Source organism: Monopterus albus, unplaced genomic scaffold, assembly GCF_001952655.1.
Source record: "Monopterus albus unplaced genomic scaffold, M_albus_1.0 scaffold61.1, whole genome shotgun sequence".
NCBI lineage: Eukaryota > Metazoa > Chordata > Actinopteri > Synbranchiformes > Synbranchidae > Monopterus > Monopterus albus.
The window spans coordinates 911188-924129 of record NW_018127941.1 but is presented as its reverse complement, the minus strand read 5'-3'; the positions used below and the strand labels follow the sequence as shown (position 1 = coordinate 924129).

Below are 12942 nucleotides of genomic sequence, written 5' to 3'. Positions count from 1 at the left end.
GATTTCATGACTTCAAGACAGTCTCTCCCAAAACAATCCAAGTTGTGCTAAGAGCAAAGGGAGGTCACACTGAATAGTGACCTAGGACTGTAGAAGCCAGTTTGTTCTGAAAATTTTGTTTTTAAATACTCTGTACATATTTCCTGTATTTTCTGGTTATACCTTAGTGAGGAAAACAAGAATTAAATATAAACTATCATTACAACCTGCTAAAACAGCAAAGCTAATGGTGGCCTTTGCACAGTACTGTATATATACAGTATACAATATATACTATACACAGAGGTCAAGGTTTACACTGGTTCTGTTTTGTTGGCTAGCAGCATTATTCTAGAGATGACAATGTCATTGTGTCAGTCAGTCCACCATTCTGGTCCAGACTGAAAAATCTTGTCAACTATGGGATGGATTGGGTGCACCATGTTGTTTTCACCCACTGATTTCCTGCCATCTCTTTGCTGTCTTCTGAAGAATGACAATCCCCCCCAAGCCCCAGCTGTACTTACTGTGTTTATGGTTATCTAGCAAATGTTAGCATGCTAGCATTGTTAGCATTTAACCCAAAGCACCACTGTGCCTAAGTACAGCCACTATTGTGGCTGTAGCCTCAGAGTCTTCTACTAAACACTCAAATAATGACTGACCATTTGGGTTCTTTGCAGGACCACCCAGCAGATAAAAAAAACCTTCATGTCAAAATATGTCTTGCACATACAGTGTGACCAGACAGACGTTGTTAATACAGTCCCTTGTTACATCCTGTGCTGTGTCAGTCTGGGCTTTGTTCTGCAATATTCAATCAGTAATAAAAAAATTCTCATTTTATGTTTTTATTCATGTTAGGTGCACTGCAGAGAATCTTTCATCCATTTTAAGCACTGAAATTATGTGCTTTCATAAATCACATCTAGCATCTTAGGCTAACTAAAACTAAACTGTTTCTTTTAGCATTGACTTTAAACTGCAACTGTTATTTTTAAAGCACTTCATGAACGGGAAACAAGCTATTCTGCAGAGGTCTTCAGTCTCTCCATCCATATGCAGTGGTCTCTGATTGCTGACACAAAGTCTGGGATTGACATTGAGGGGAAACTGAGCCTTTTCTGTCAGGATAGGAATGAAATCAAGCACAGATTTTTACAGTGAGTTAATGGAGGTTTTGAAATAGGATACTTTTAAGAATAGATTTGCAGTACCTTTAATCTAACTGTGGCTGCAGTACAAAGGTCAATCATGTTATCAATGGAATAACTTCGCTGAACACAAAGACGACTTCAAAGCAAACCAGACCTAACTTCAGGTTGGTGAAAGCAAGGAGAAAGTGTTTGATCTCCAGAACATGTGACAACTTCACCACTTCAAATGAACCCATAATGTGACAGCTACTGAAGCGCTACCGTGGAAACCCAAAGCAACCGGAACAGACATGCTATACTGTTATAATAAATGTAGGCTATAGCTCACTGTTACCAGTTAATATATACTGTCTGACAGGACTGAAATAATCCCCACTTTTTGACTTTCTGACTCTGCTCTGGTCGTCTGAAAGGCTAAATTAATTCATCTATTGGCTTTGACAAGTAGAAGAACACGGAGTAGAAGTCAGTTTAACTACAAGATGCCAAATGGTTTCTAGCATCAGGAAACTGACAGCAAATTCGAATTTGATGGATGATGTGTCAGATGAAGATGACAGAGTAATGTGTAAGAGGCCAGAGATATGTCTCACCGTGAAGGCAGTGTATCCCTCCTCTACCAGTATGCTTCTTGCACAGTTGTTGATGTGCTTGAAGCGGTCAGGACCCAACAAAATACCTCCATACCATCGAGACACAACCACCATGACATTACGCACATCCAGAATCTGTAGGAGACAAGCATGGTACAGTGGTAAGAAAAAAATCTCTGAACCCTTTGGAATGATCTGATTTTCTGCATTAATTGGTCATAAAATGTGATCTGATCTCAAATGACACAAAGTCACAAGTATAGACCAATACAATGTGTAAAACCACATAAACAAGTTTACTATTTTGTACTTTATTTAACAGACCTATTAAACACTCACAGTACTGGTGGAGGAAGTAAGTGAACCTTTAGGTTTAATAACTGGCTGAAACTGTGGATCAGACCTGCACAACTTTCAGGAGGAATTTTGGACCATTCTTTCTCACAGAACTGCGTCAGATATATTCTCGTGATGTTGGTGTGAATTCCTCTGTGAGCTTATTCTGCAGCATCTCTGTGGGGTTAAAGTCTGGACTCTGACTTGAATGCTGCAAAAGGGGGGGGTTTCTTTGTCTCAATCGGTAGCTGATTTAACTTGTTTAATAAATACACTGCTTTGCTGGCAACTGGTGTGTCCATTCCTGTTTTTGTCATGAGCCAGGTTATGACACTTACATTCAGGATCCTTTGCACTGCAGTGTCACCCAATGTCTGGTGCATTTAGCCCTCAATAATGGCAGTTATCGAGGCCCAGAGGCAGCAAAACAGCTCCAAATCATGAAGCGCCCTCCACCATACTTCACCAACCTACACTGTGAAAGTTTGAATGATGTATTCAGGGTGGACAACAACAACACAATCATTTGTGTGTTATTAGTTAAAATAGACTGACTGTTCATAACTGTGACTTAGATGAAGATGTGCCCACATTTCAAGACAAATATTTGTACAAATGCAGGAAATTCCAAAGGGTTCACTGACTTTTACTTGCCACTGTACATGTGAAACAAGTGTGAATTTGAGAAAGTTGGGCAAGAGATAAAACCAATAAACTGCAATACAACTACCTCCTCTGGCAGCCATATTAAAGCAGGAAATTATTTCAGAGCAGATGCAATACAATGGATCAATCAGCTGCCGGTCTAAAGCTGATGTCCTGAAAGTCCAAAATTTGGGGATATCTCCCTATTTTGCCATTTCAACAAAGTTCAGTGAGAATTTATTTCACTTTCATCTCTGTGTTCTCAATATGTAACTCCAGGACAACTAACTGGAAGAGAAAACAATTCAAGGTCCAATTTCTTCAACTCACAGCACTTTCTTTGTAATCAATGCTTTGTACAGAGATAACGCGGAATAAAATTGTAAACTCAATACAAAAACATACAATCCTCAGTGCAATAAAAGACCTGGTTAAAAAGGTACCATTAAAATACCATGAAACAACAGCATAAAAACATATAATTAAAGCTGCTATAATCAATATTTTTCCCTTAACTACAGATCAAATTACTACACTACTGTAGGTGAAAGCGGTCCTTCCACATGACAAGCCCACAGATAATATCCTCAGCTCTAAGGAGAGTTTTAGTATATTTCACCTCACTGTAATGATCTTCCTGCCAGCAGCTTTGCTGTTGTAGTTCACTACACTTGCTCTCATCAATGCTGCTGCTGTTTTCAGTGATAAAGTCCTGTCATCAAAACCCCGGTCTGCTAGCTAACAAGAGTGTAAAGATAAACATTTGGATTTGTTACAAGATTTGTATTTACCTTTCAATGTGGACTAGCCATGTGTGGCTTGCTTGTGATAATAGCATCTCTCTAATAAACATGAAGGGATTAAAGGGACCCTAACCTTCAAACTCCCATTAAATGAGCAAATTTCCCTTAAAAACACGCTATTACTTTAACATAAAGAGGAGAATTTGGCTCTGCACTGCAACTGACAAAAAAGAGTGCAATCTGTCATTTGGAGGACTCATCCACATCTGGCTGCCAACACTATTAATCAGATCCTTCTCTTATTCATCTCCCTACACACAGGAAGCACAAATCTAAATGAGGAAACAGGAAGAAAGGTTTGTAGAGAGGAATGAGATTAGAGAAGAATAGCTTAAGGAGAACGCACTTCATATAAATGGCTGAGTACGCTGAGTGTTACAAGTGGAAGATTAATCAGTGTGCTGCTCAAAAGGAAGAACAGGAAGAGAGTGGACCTGAGGCTCTCACTCCAGTTACACTAAGTCAGTCAGCTGCAGGAAGCCACCTGAGAGTGGTTCTTTTAATTGATCAAGAAAAGCAAAAATAAAAGAAACTTGCTGACTTTACTTTTTCAGCTTATGCACAGTACACAGTTGAGTTATTAGATGTGTTGAGAACACAGATTTTCAAATCTACAGAAATAGATAAAACAGGGATTTAAACCTGTAATAAACTGTTTTGGCTACTTGTGGATAGTTAACATTAGTGGCATATCACACTTTATGAAGCTGATTTGGCTAATATGGTAGCAAATAGTTGCCTATCTACACAACACAGAACAACATTAGCATTCATTTGAAGCTGTGTTTATGGCATCTAACTAATGCCAAGTTCGACATTTACCCTCCTTGTAGCTTTGTTTTAGTCCCCACCAGTTTCTATGGCAAATAATGGACTCTTTAGCTGCTAAATGCTAAAACTGTGGAGCTGTCTGTGAGTTGCGTGAAGAGCACAGCAGCCTGTGTTGTCTCTCCTTCACAGAAAATTTGAAGTAGCAGTTAAAAATAAATGTTTCAAGCCGGCAGTAAAACTGAAAACTATCTGGCTAGCCCTGATAGGGTAGCTACTTCATAGGGCTGACTGTGAAAGTCAATATGCTAATGTTAGCAAAGTATCACAGTGATATTTAATGAATATGGTTGAGTCCATTATGCCAAAAATGTTGTGAGCATTTGCTCCTGTTGGTCAGCGTCAGCCCACCATGTCGTAGATGATGAAAAAAAATTCTGACATGCTAAACATCGGGGTGTTTGTTTACTATGACACACTGTAGGAGATAAAAACAATATTGTCCTGTCTGATGCCAATTGTCAGTTCCAACATGCCCTAAGTGGGCTGTTATCGGGCTTAAATCGTGTAGTTTGAACTGGGCATTAAATGCTACATACAGCTGAAGGTGATAATCCTCTATGGCTCTGTCACTACAGGTGATACCTTAAGTCTTCTGACCTACTGTTAATAGAAAGGAGAGCAGCTTTAATGTCAAGAGCTGAGATATGCACATACAAATCTTTTGCTGGACTGAGGTCTCATGAAAAAGCATGAAAAATAGATGTAAAATTGTGCATATTGCTTCCATATATTTAATAGGAAGTTATATGTACAATGTTTCAACATTGTACATAGCCTTTTTGTCATTTATCCAAAATGTAATTTAAGCAAATTGGAGCCACCGCTGAGTGTTTTTTAAGTGGCTAAATGTTTTGGAAGAGAACACTGTATTAAAGATAGCTTGATTAATCTTAATTCAGCGCAGAAGATCACAGTTTCTAACATACACACTAAGACTCCACTGCACTGTTTCACACTAATTTATCTCTCCAACAGGGTCACATTGGCAGAGGCGACTGCTATCATCTATGAATGAGTATTATCTTTGACTTGAGTCATGGAGCTCATCTGAGAAAGCTCTGACATGACTTGACACCCTCTGGTGATGAGTATGACAGAAGTACTACCTTCTGATGACAGCTAACTTTTTGTGTTGTCACAAACCTTTCGCTGGCTTTCATTCAATATTACGAGAAAACAAAAAAGTGTGTGGACCAATCGCACATTTTAGTGTGATGTGGGTGTGTGTGTGTGTGTGTGTATGTGTGTGAGTGTGTGAATCATGGTGCCATCTGGCAGTACAAGCCGGTGACAAGTCCATTACTGATATGTGAAATGAAAAGAATTGTTGTATGAATTTACTACTGTGTGTCCAAATTTCCTGAAAATGCACAGGGTGTAAATTTACACATTATTAAATATCACTGTGATACTTTGCTAACATTAGCATATTGACTTTCACAGTCAGCCCTAGTATTGTGCATCTTAAAACCATAAAGTCTCTGTGTGGTTACATAAAGGTGGAGCAAATGTTAACTACCTTATAGCCTTATAATTTAAATTACAGCTTGATAGCTTGTGAATTTCCCACCCAGGATCATAAAGTCGTATGATTATACTGTATTTTGTTTCATTAATCTGATTCTGAAAAGTAACTAATGAAGATAGCAAATAAATGTAGTAAAGTAGAAAGTATATTTGACTGTAAAATGTAGTGAAGTAAGTAGTGAACTATGAAGTAGCAGAAAATTAAAATACTCAAGTATAGATACATCATACAATAACTGTACTTAAGTACAGTACTTGAGTAAATGTACTACTTTTCACCTCTGCTTCATGTCCACAGACACAGAGGCTATTCAGTCTTTGTGGAGGTGTAACAGTATCCTCCTTTTTTACCTCATTTGACATCTTCACTAAGAGGAACTTATTTTGGAGTGACAGTATGTAAATATTAAGTATGTACATTTTTTCTTTTATGCTGTAAAGTGCCAATTTAATATGCACAGCTTTTGTACATACATTGCAGTTTTTACATGATCATGACCATTTGGACCCATTTCATATATATATAGTTTAATATCACATACTGTACATACTGTTTTTTTTTTTTTTTGAGGAATACATCTTGAAATGTTTACCATACATGTAGTACTAAACTACCATAGGAAACATTATTGTGGGAGTGCGTGGAAAGCTCCAATCACAGCCTAAAGCCCACAGCAGATGACAAATTATGCAGACTGTGAAAATTAATCATGCAAAAGCCAAAGAAAAGCCAGATGCCATACCAACAATGAGGTTGTAATATGGGCAAAAACTTCCTGGGTTCTGCACTGACTAATTCATTAGTTCTTTTGACCTTTTCTCCATTTTAACAAATGCAACCTACAGTTTTGCATGCAGCTGACAGGCTCATTAGTTGAGTGAAGGTCAGTATTTTAACAAAATGTTAACCTGCAGTAAGTGGAGTAATCTCCCCCCTGCGGCTGTCTCACCGTCGTCCTCACAGTCCTGCAGGAAACTGTGCTTGTCCTCGCAGTAAATCCTACAACAGAATGACAACAGCTTTCCATTAGCTGGGAGAGCACTAAGTCATTTTGGTCAAAGAACGACGCTGTGAAATCAGCAGCCTCTTCGACTGAAATGTTTTAATAAGTGGTCTAAATGTCAACATATCCTCCCTGTGAGTAATGACCATCCAGACAGTGCATCAACGTTGACCTCATTAGATCATGCTAAAAAAACACTCAGACACACAGGCAAGTATGTGTGAGAAAACACGCACACACACACACACACACACACACACACACACACACACATACACATGTGTGTGCTTTCATGCCTTGTGGGGACTTTACATTGGCTTACATTCATTTCCTGGAGACTTATCCTAACCCTAACCCTAATACTTAACCTAACTCCTAACCCTAAACCATGTTGCCACCCTAAAATTCAGTGATTTCCTTGTGGGGACTAGCTTATGGTCCTCACAAGGATGGCCGAGTCCCCACAGTGTTCATTCATTCATTTTCTACCGCTTAGTCCCTGAATGGGGTCACGGGGTCCCCACAGTGTGAATGTGTTAACAGGTTTCGGTCCCTATGATGTAAGTAATACAAAGGTGCACACACACACATCTATTCACATAATGCACAGTACTGTCAGAAAGCCTTCTTTTTATCTGGTGATTTTATGGCCTTTAATTGTAACAGAAAAGATGAAGAGGCTTTGAATCCTTACTTATTTCATGTTCTTCTCCACCAATGAGGCTCATTGTAACTCTAACCTACAGCTGCATTAGTTACATTATAAAGCTGTGACTGATGTGTGTGTGTACAGTATATATATACAGTACATGCATACACACACAGACACTGCTGACCTGTAGGCATAAATATTATGAGTGGCACTAGCGATCTTCTTGTTTTCGTACAGCTTCTCCAGAACCATTTTAACCTGCAACACACAATAGGTGGAACACTGAGTACCACGAGGACATATTCATCACACTCAGGTGCCTCTCCATCCTTACTATTATATATGAAAACACACTGGCACATGGATTTTACCTTCTGTACAGTGTTAAATATAGACTGCTTTCATACTGAATCCCTTAGTGGATGCAGTAAAACAGTCAATGCAGTCAAAGATGCTGTATCTGTGCAGATGATGACAGCTGAGGTCAACATGCTGTCTGATGCTGCTGATACACAACACAGTATTAATCAACTGCTTATGGAGGGAAAATAACATTTCAGGTATTTTACATAAGGCTGAGAATTTAAAATCTATAAAATACACCTTGCAAGTAAACTATAGTTTGAAAAAGTAGGAAAGTAGAATCAATCTCTAGAAATGTCTCAGTTAATTTTTTGCTCAGGACATTTACACAACTGAAGATATTTTCATTTGCAACATGTTGCCACAAATATTTTATAAGTACTAGCTGGCATTGTTCTCACCAGTCATTCACTTTAAGGTATAAAGCAGCAACCAACAACCCACTGCTATTATGTTCTTGTGAATCCACAAAGTACAGCTTTCCTTCGAATTTCTGCCAATTGTTAAAGTGTTGTACACAGTTTATGAAGTATGTGTTTCACTGTTCCGGTACTCCTCCCTCCTACTCCTGTTTTCTGAATCATTTCCAAAAACCTGAAATCATAATAATGACCCTGTAATTAGTTCAAATTGAGCCTTTGCTGGAATACACGCTTTATCTAAATGCAAATGAGCATTTCAACACTGTAAATGTTATTATTATTTTATCTTCAACAACTGAAAACTTCAAGACAATTACAAAAACACATTAAATCTGTACAGGTCTTAGTCTATTCAGTTCTTCTGCTTTCCACAGATGTAAATATTTTGTCCAGAAAGCTCTTCACCGCAGGTGGAAGCTTTTAAGACATGTTGGTATGTTACCAGAGAGCCACAGTGAGATGCTGGAACGAGCCAGATGAGGTTAGAGTTTATGAAATTGCTGTGTGCATTAGCACATTTAAATCCCTTGCCTCTTTAAGATCTTCATCAAGTAATTTCTACTGAAGCTGGTACAGGCTGTCATTTTCCATTTGTCTTAATAGTTGAAGAAACATTTAGCATCATTTAACTTTTCATAATGAAAAACTCACACATACACATGAGCATTTAAACACTGTAAATGTTAGCATTATTGGAAAGCTGATTTTATACCTTGCATAAACCAGTTATGCTATAACAAATTTTAAAATTCACCTTGCGATTTTGTCTGTATATTTGTGTCCCATGTTCTACAGTATGCTCCTGATTAAAACGTAAGGACTTGTGAAGGCAATATGTTAAAGGAAGACACTGTAGAAGAAGTAAAGTATCTGCATACATACTGTATCACTCACTAGCATTAAGAACAATTACACTGTGAAGAACACACTGCCTTTTGGAGGTCCATCTGTGATGTGTGCCCATGAATGTAGCACAGTGTTATACAGACAGGTTTTTACTCAAACCAGACTTGAACAAGTACTGTGTGATTCAGCAGGGACATGGTCATTTCAGTATTGTGGAGCCTCAAAGTGTTCACTATTAAATACATTATTACAACATTACAAAACAACTGCTGACATGAATAAACTGTGTGTAAAATGTACATACAAATATGACAAATAAATATTAAAACAAAACAGTGTGATAAATTCTATTTAAGCACAGTATTTCATATTAGGTTTGATGAAACTTTATTTCTATTTCCTTATGGGATTGTAGTCTGTGATTTTTATGACACTTTTACTTCATGTTTCCCTCACGTTAGCAGTGTTACCAGTGCTAGCTAGTTAGCTCCTGTTAGCTAACAGTTAGCTGGGTGGGCAGTGGGGGTCATTTGATTTGTTGAGGGATCACCTCCACTGACTGTCTTAAAAAGTCACTTTGTGGAATAAAATTGTCATAACAATTGGTGTCTTTGTGATAATGCAATTAAACATTAAATAGACATTTGGGGAAATGTTATATATAAAAGGTAGGAATTGTATAAAAAAGAACCAAACAAGTCTCCACATTAGCTCTCAGTGAAGTACAGTTCTGGCCAAGAATATTGACACCCCTGCATTTCTGTCAGATAATGCATTACTTCTCCCAGAAAATTGTTGCAATCACAGTTCTTTAGTTTTCTCATGTTTATTTCTTTTGTTTGCATTGGAATAACACAACATTCCAGTACAGAGGTCTAAGAAACTCACTGATGGTTACAGGAAGTGATTGATTTCAGTCATTTTGTCCAAAAGGTGTGTTACCAAATATTAAGTTGAGGGTGTCAATAATTGTGTCCAGTCCATTTCTGGAGTTCTGTGTGGAATGGATCACATTTGGCTTTTTTCCTCAGCTTTTTTGTTCCAGTGCAAACAAAAGAAATAACCCTGAGAATACCAAGAATTTGCTGGGAGAAGTGGTGCATTATCTGACAGAAATGCAGGGGTGTCAGTATATTTGGCCATGACTGTAAGTCTTTGCTGTTTTCTCAGTTTTTTCTTCAACAACTGAACACTTCAAGACAATTACAAAAAACACATTAAATCTGTACAGGTCTTAGTCTATTCAGTTCTTCTGCTTTCCACAGATGTAAATATTTTGTCCAGAAAGCTCTTCGCCGCAGGTGGAAGCTTTTAAGACATGTTGGTATGTTACCAGAGAGCCACAGTGAGATGCTGGAACGAGCCAGATGAGGTTAGAGTTTATGAAATTGCTGTGTGCATTAGCACATTTAAATCCCTTGCCTCTTTAAGATCTTCATCAAGTAATTTCTACTGAAGCTGGTACAGGCTGTCATTTTCCATTTGTCTTAATAGTTGAAGAAACATTTAGCATCATTTAACTTTTCATAATGAAAAACTCACACATACAGTAGAATAGGCTCTTTTATGAAAAAAAAGCCCAAAAAACATGATTTCTGTTTTGTACCTGTCTGGGAGTCACCACAGGTGCTAAGTGAGGTTGGAAGGTGCTGCGTCGGTCTGTGATTGTGTTTCCATGTTTTATTGGAGGCACCTCTTCATCTACAAGATAAAATGTTATACATAACACCTTAGCTTCATTCATTTTATAATGAGCTGTGTTTTGTTTTGGCCACTGAGTCCGGTGCAACAAAGTCTACCAAACTAAAAAAAGTGATACCGTTTGCATGGTCCATGAAGAAGTAAGCACTTTCTGTGTTCAGTTTGAAAGTCCTGAAGTCGGGTGCATCTTCATCATCATTCACTTCTTCCTCAGCCGTCAAAGTCACATTTTCTGGCTGACCTGCTAAAACAGTTAAGAAATTTGTTAAAGAAAAGGTTGTGTGCCTATAAGAGTCTAAGCTGAGCAGGTCAGGCAGCTTGTCATTAAAATGACACCTCTTGGGAACTCTATTACCAAATGACCATTTCATAACCTTAACTTTGACACCAAAATGCTTTCATGACCTATTATGCCAAAACAGACAATTTATAATGGATAACACCAATTACTAGAGCCTGGCAGATATTAGACCTTTTTGACCAGTAAAGTTGCTGATCATTTTTAGCAACCACAACAATCACAACAACATATGCATGGGGAAAAGTGCCCCAACTGTCCACATTACTGGGTGATGGTGTTAATGGTCTAAATCCACTGTAAGCCAATGGTGTGGGATCAGACAGATAAGCTGAAATTAGTGCTCTATTTAATGGAAACAAAGGCATTTGTGTGAGCAATGCCTATCACTATCATCATTTGATGTCTGTATAGATGAAGTATATATCTATCAACACAATCAAAAACATAAGTGCTGAAGTGGTCTGAGGGCAAACTAACAATCGCTTTGTGTATTTTTCTGCAGCATGTAATGTATCAGCATCATATTTGCGGTAAGCCAGTTTCACATCAGTTAATTATATCAGCACCACAATATATGCCAGACTAATATTTGCAGACAACTAGACAATATACAGTACAGTGTAAAGGCTAAAAATGTACAGCACCCTGATATTTCTCTTTTATATACCCTGATAATAACAAACCCAAAAATATGCGAGTCCATCTCTCAACACTTTACAGCCTTCTCAGCTTTTCTGTGGATCCCAAACCCAAACCCAGTGGTTTCTGCTGAAGACTGAACTCTAAAAATGTGTCACAAATGTATACGCTGCATCCAAAATCAATCACTCATTCACTACTCACTCAGTACACTCAGTAGTGAGCAGTAAATTCAGGTTTCAGATACTAATTATCAGCATTTTTTGTCATCACTGACCACCAGTGAGTCACACAACATGTTTTTGCGCTCCAGTATAAAATGGGGAGCATTGCATTGTCGGATTGTTAGCAGGAAGTGGAGTACATGTCATTGATGTCACTTTTTCCTTTCCATTGTGGGATTTTTTTTACAAGAACTATACACTATTGTAGATATTTACACTCAACAAAACACTGAACAGTAAATGTATACAGCACAATAAGGAGTTATTTCTTTCACAGCTGTACCTTCATTTCAGAAAGAGGTTAGGTAATTGGGTAGTTGTAGTTTTTAGAAAATGATGCTAAAACTTGAGGAAATGCTAATCAGTTAATTTGTTGGGGACTATTTTCAGCCACAGATTAATACAAATTTGGTGCTCCAGAGTATTTGTGGCAACAAGACAATGTACTCTAAGTGGGGTCAAGTCAAAATAAACCAAGGTGCCCATGTTCATCACAATAAAAAATGGCAACAGTGTGACTCATTTGTGTATTTTAATTGTTTTTGGACAACAATTAAGGGAAAAATTTCCCCTTGAAAGATGTAATGTATCATTTATAATGTTTCAGGCCAATCGTCATACTATTCCCCTCTCTGAGTGATAGAAAATCTGAGCCGACAAAAATATTCATACACTTATCTGTAATGCTTTCAGTTCATTACCTAGGACTCACAGCAAAGACAATAAGGACAAGCAGCAAATGCTTTGCAGACAACACCATCATCCCAGACATCCTCCACCCCAGCTCACTGTGCCTGCCCCCACCTATCAGTGGATTACTAGCTTTCTGACAGACAGGAAGCAGCAGGTGAGGCTGGGGAAAACCACATCCAGTACCCAATAAGCACAGGCGCCCCCCAGGGATGTGTGCTCTCCCCTC

General features: G+C 38.1%; 1 protein-coding gene across 7 annotated transcripts in view; it reads right to left on the bottom strand.

The window, feature by feature from the left end:
• Positions 1 to 12942, bottom strand: part of impact (impact RWD domain protein) — a 19673-nt gene that overhangs the window by 1580 nt on the left and 5151 nt on the right. For 3 of the 7 annotated variants that reach the window (XM_020603367.1, XM_020603365.1, XM_020603370.1), the window contains 5 exons: positions 10978 to 11103; positions 10765 to 10859; positions 7712 to 7785; positions 6781 to 6871; positions 1730 to 1864 (listed from right to left, as the gene is read on the bottom strand). In XM_020603367.1, coding sequence (XP_020459023.1) covers positions 1730 to 1864; positions 6781 to 6871; positions 7712 to 7785; positions 10765 to 10859; positions 10978 to 11103 — 521 coding nt within the window. The remainder of the gene's footprint in view (positions 1 to 1729; positions 1865 to 6780; positions 6872 to 7711; positions 7786 to 10764; positions 10860 to 10977; positions 11104 to 12942) is intronic. The other 4 variants (XM_020603368.1, XM_020603366.1, XM_020603369.1 and 1 more) reach the window with 3 other exon arrangements.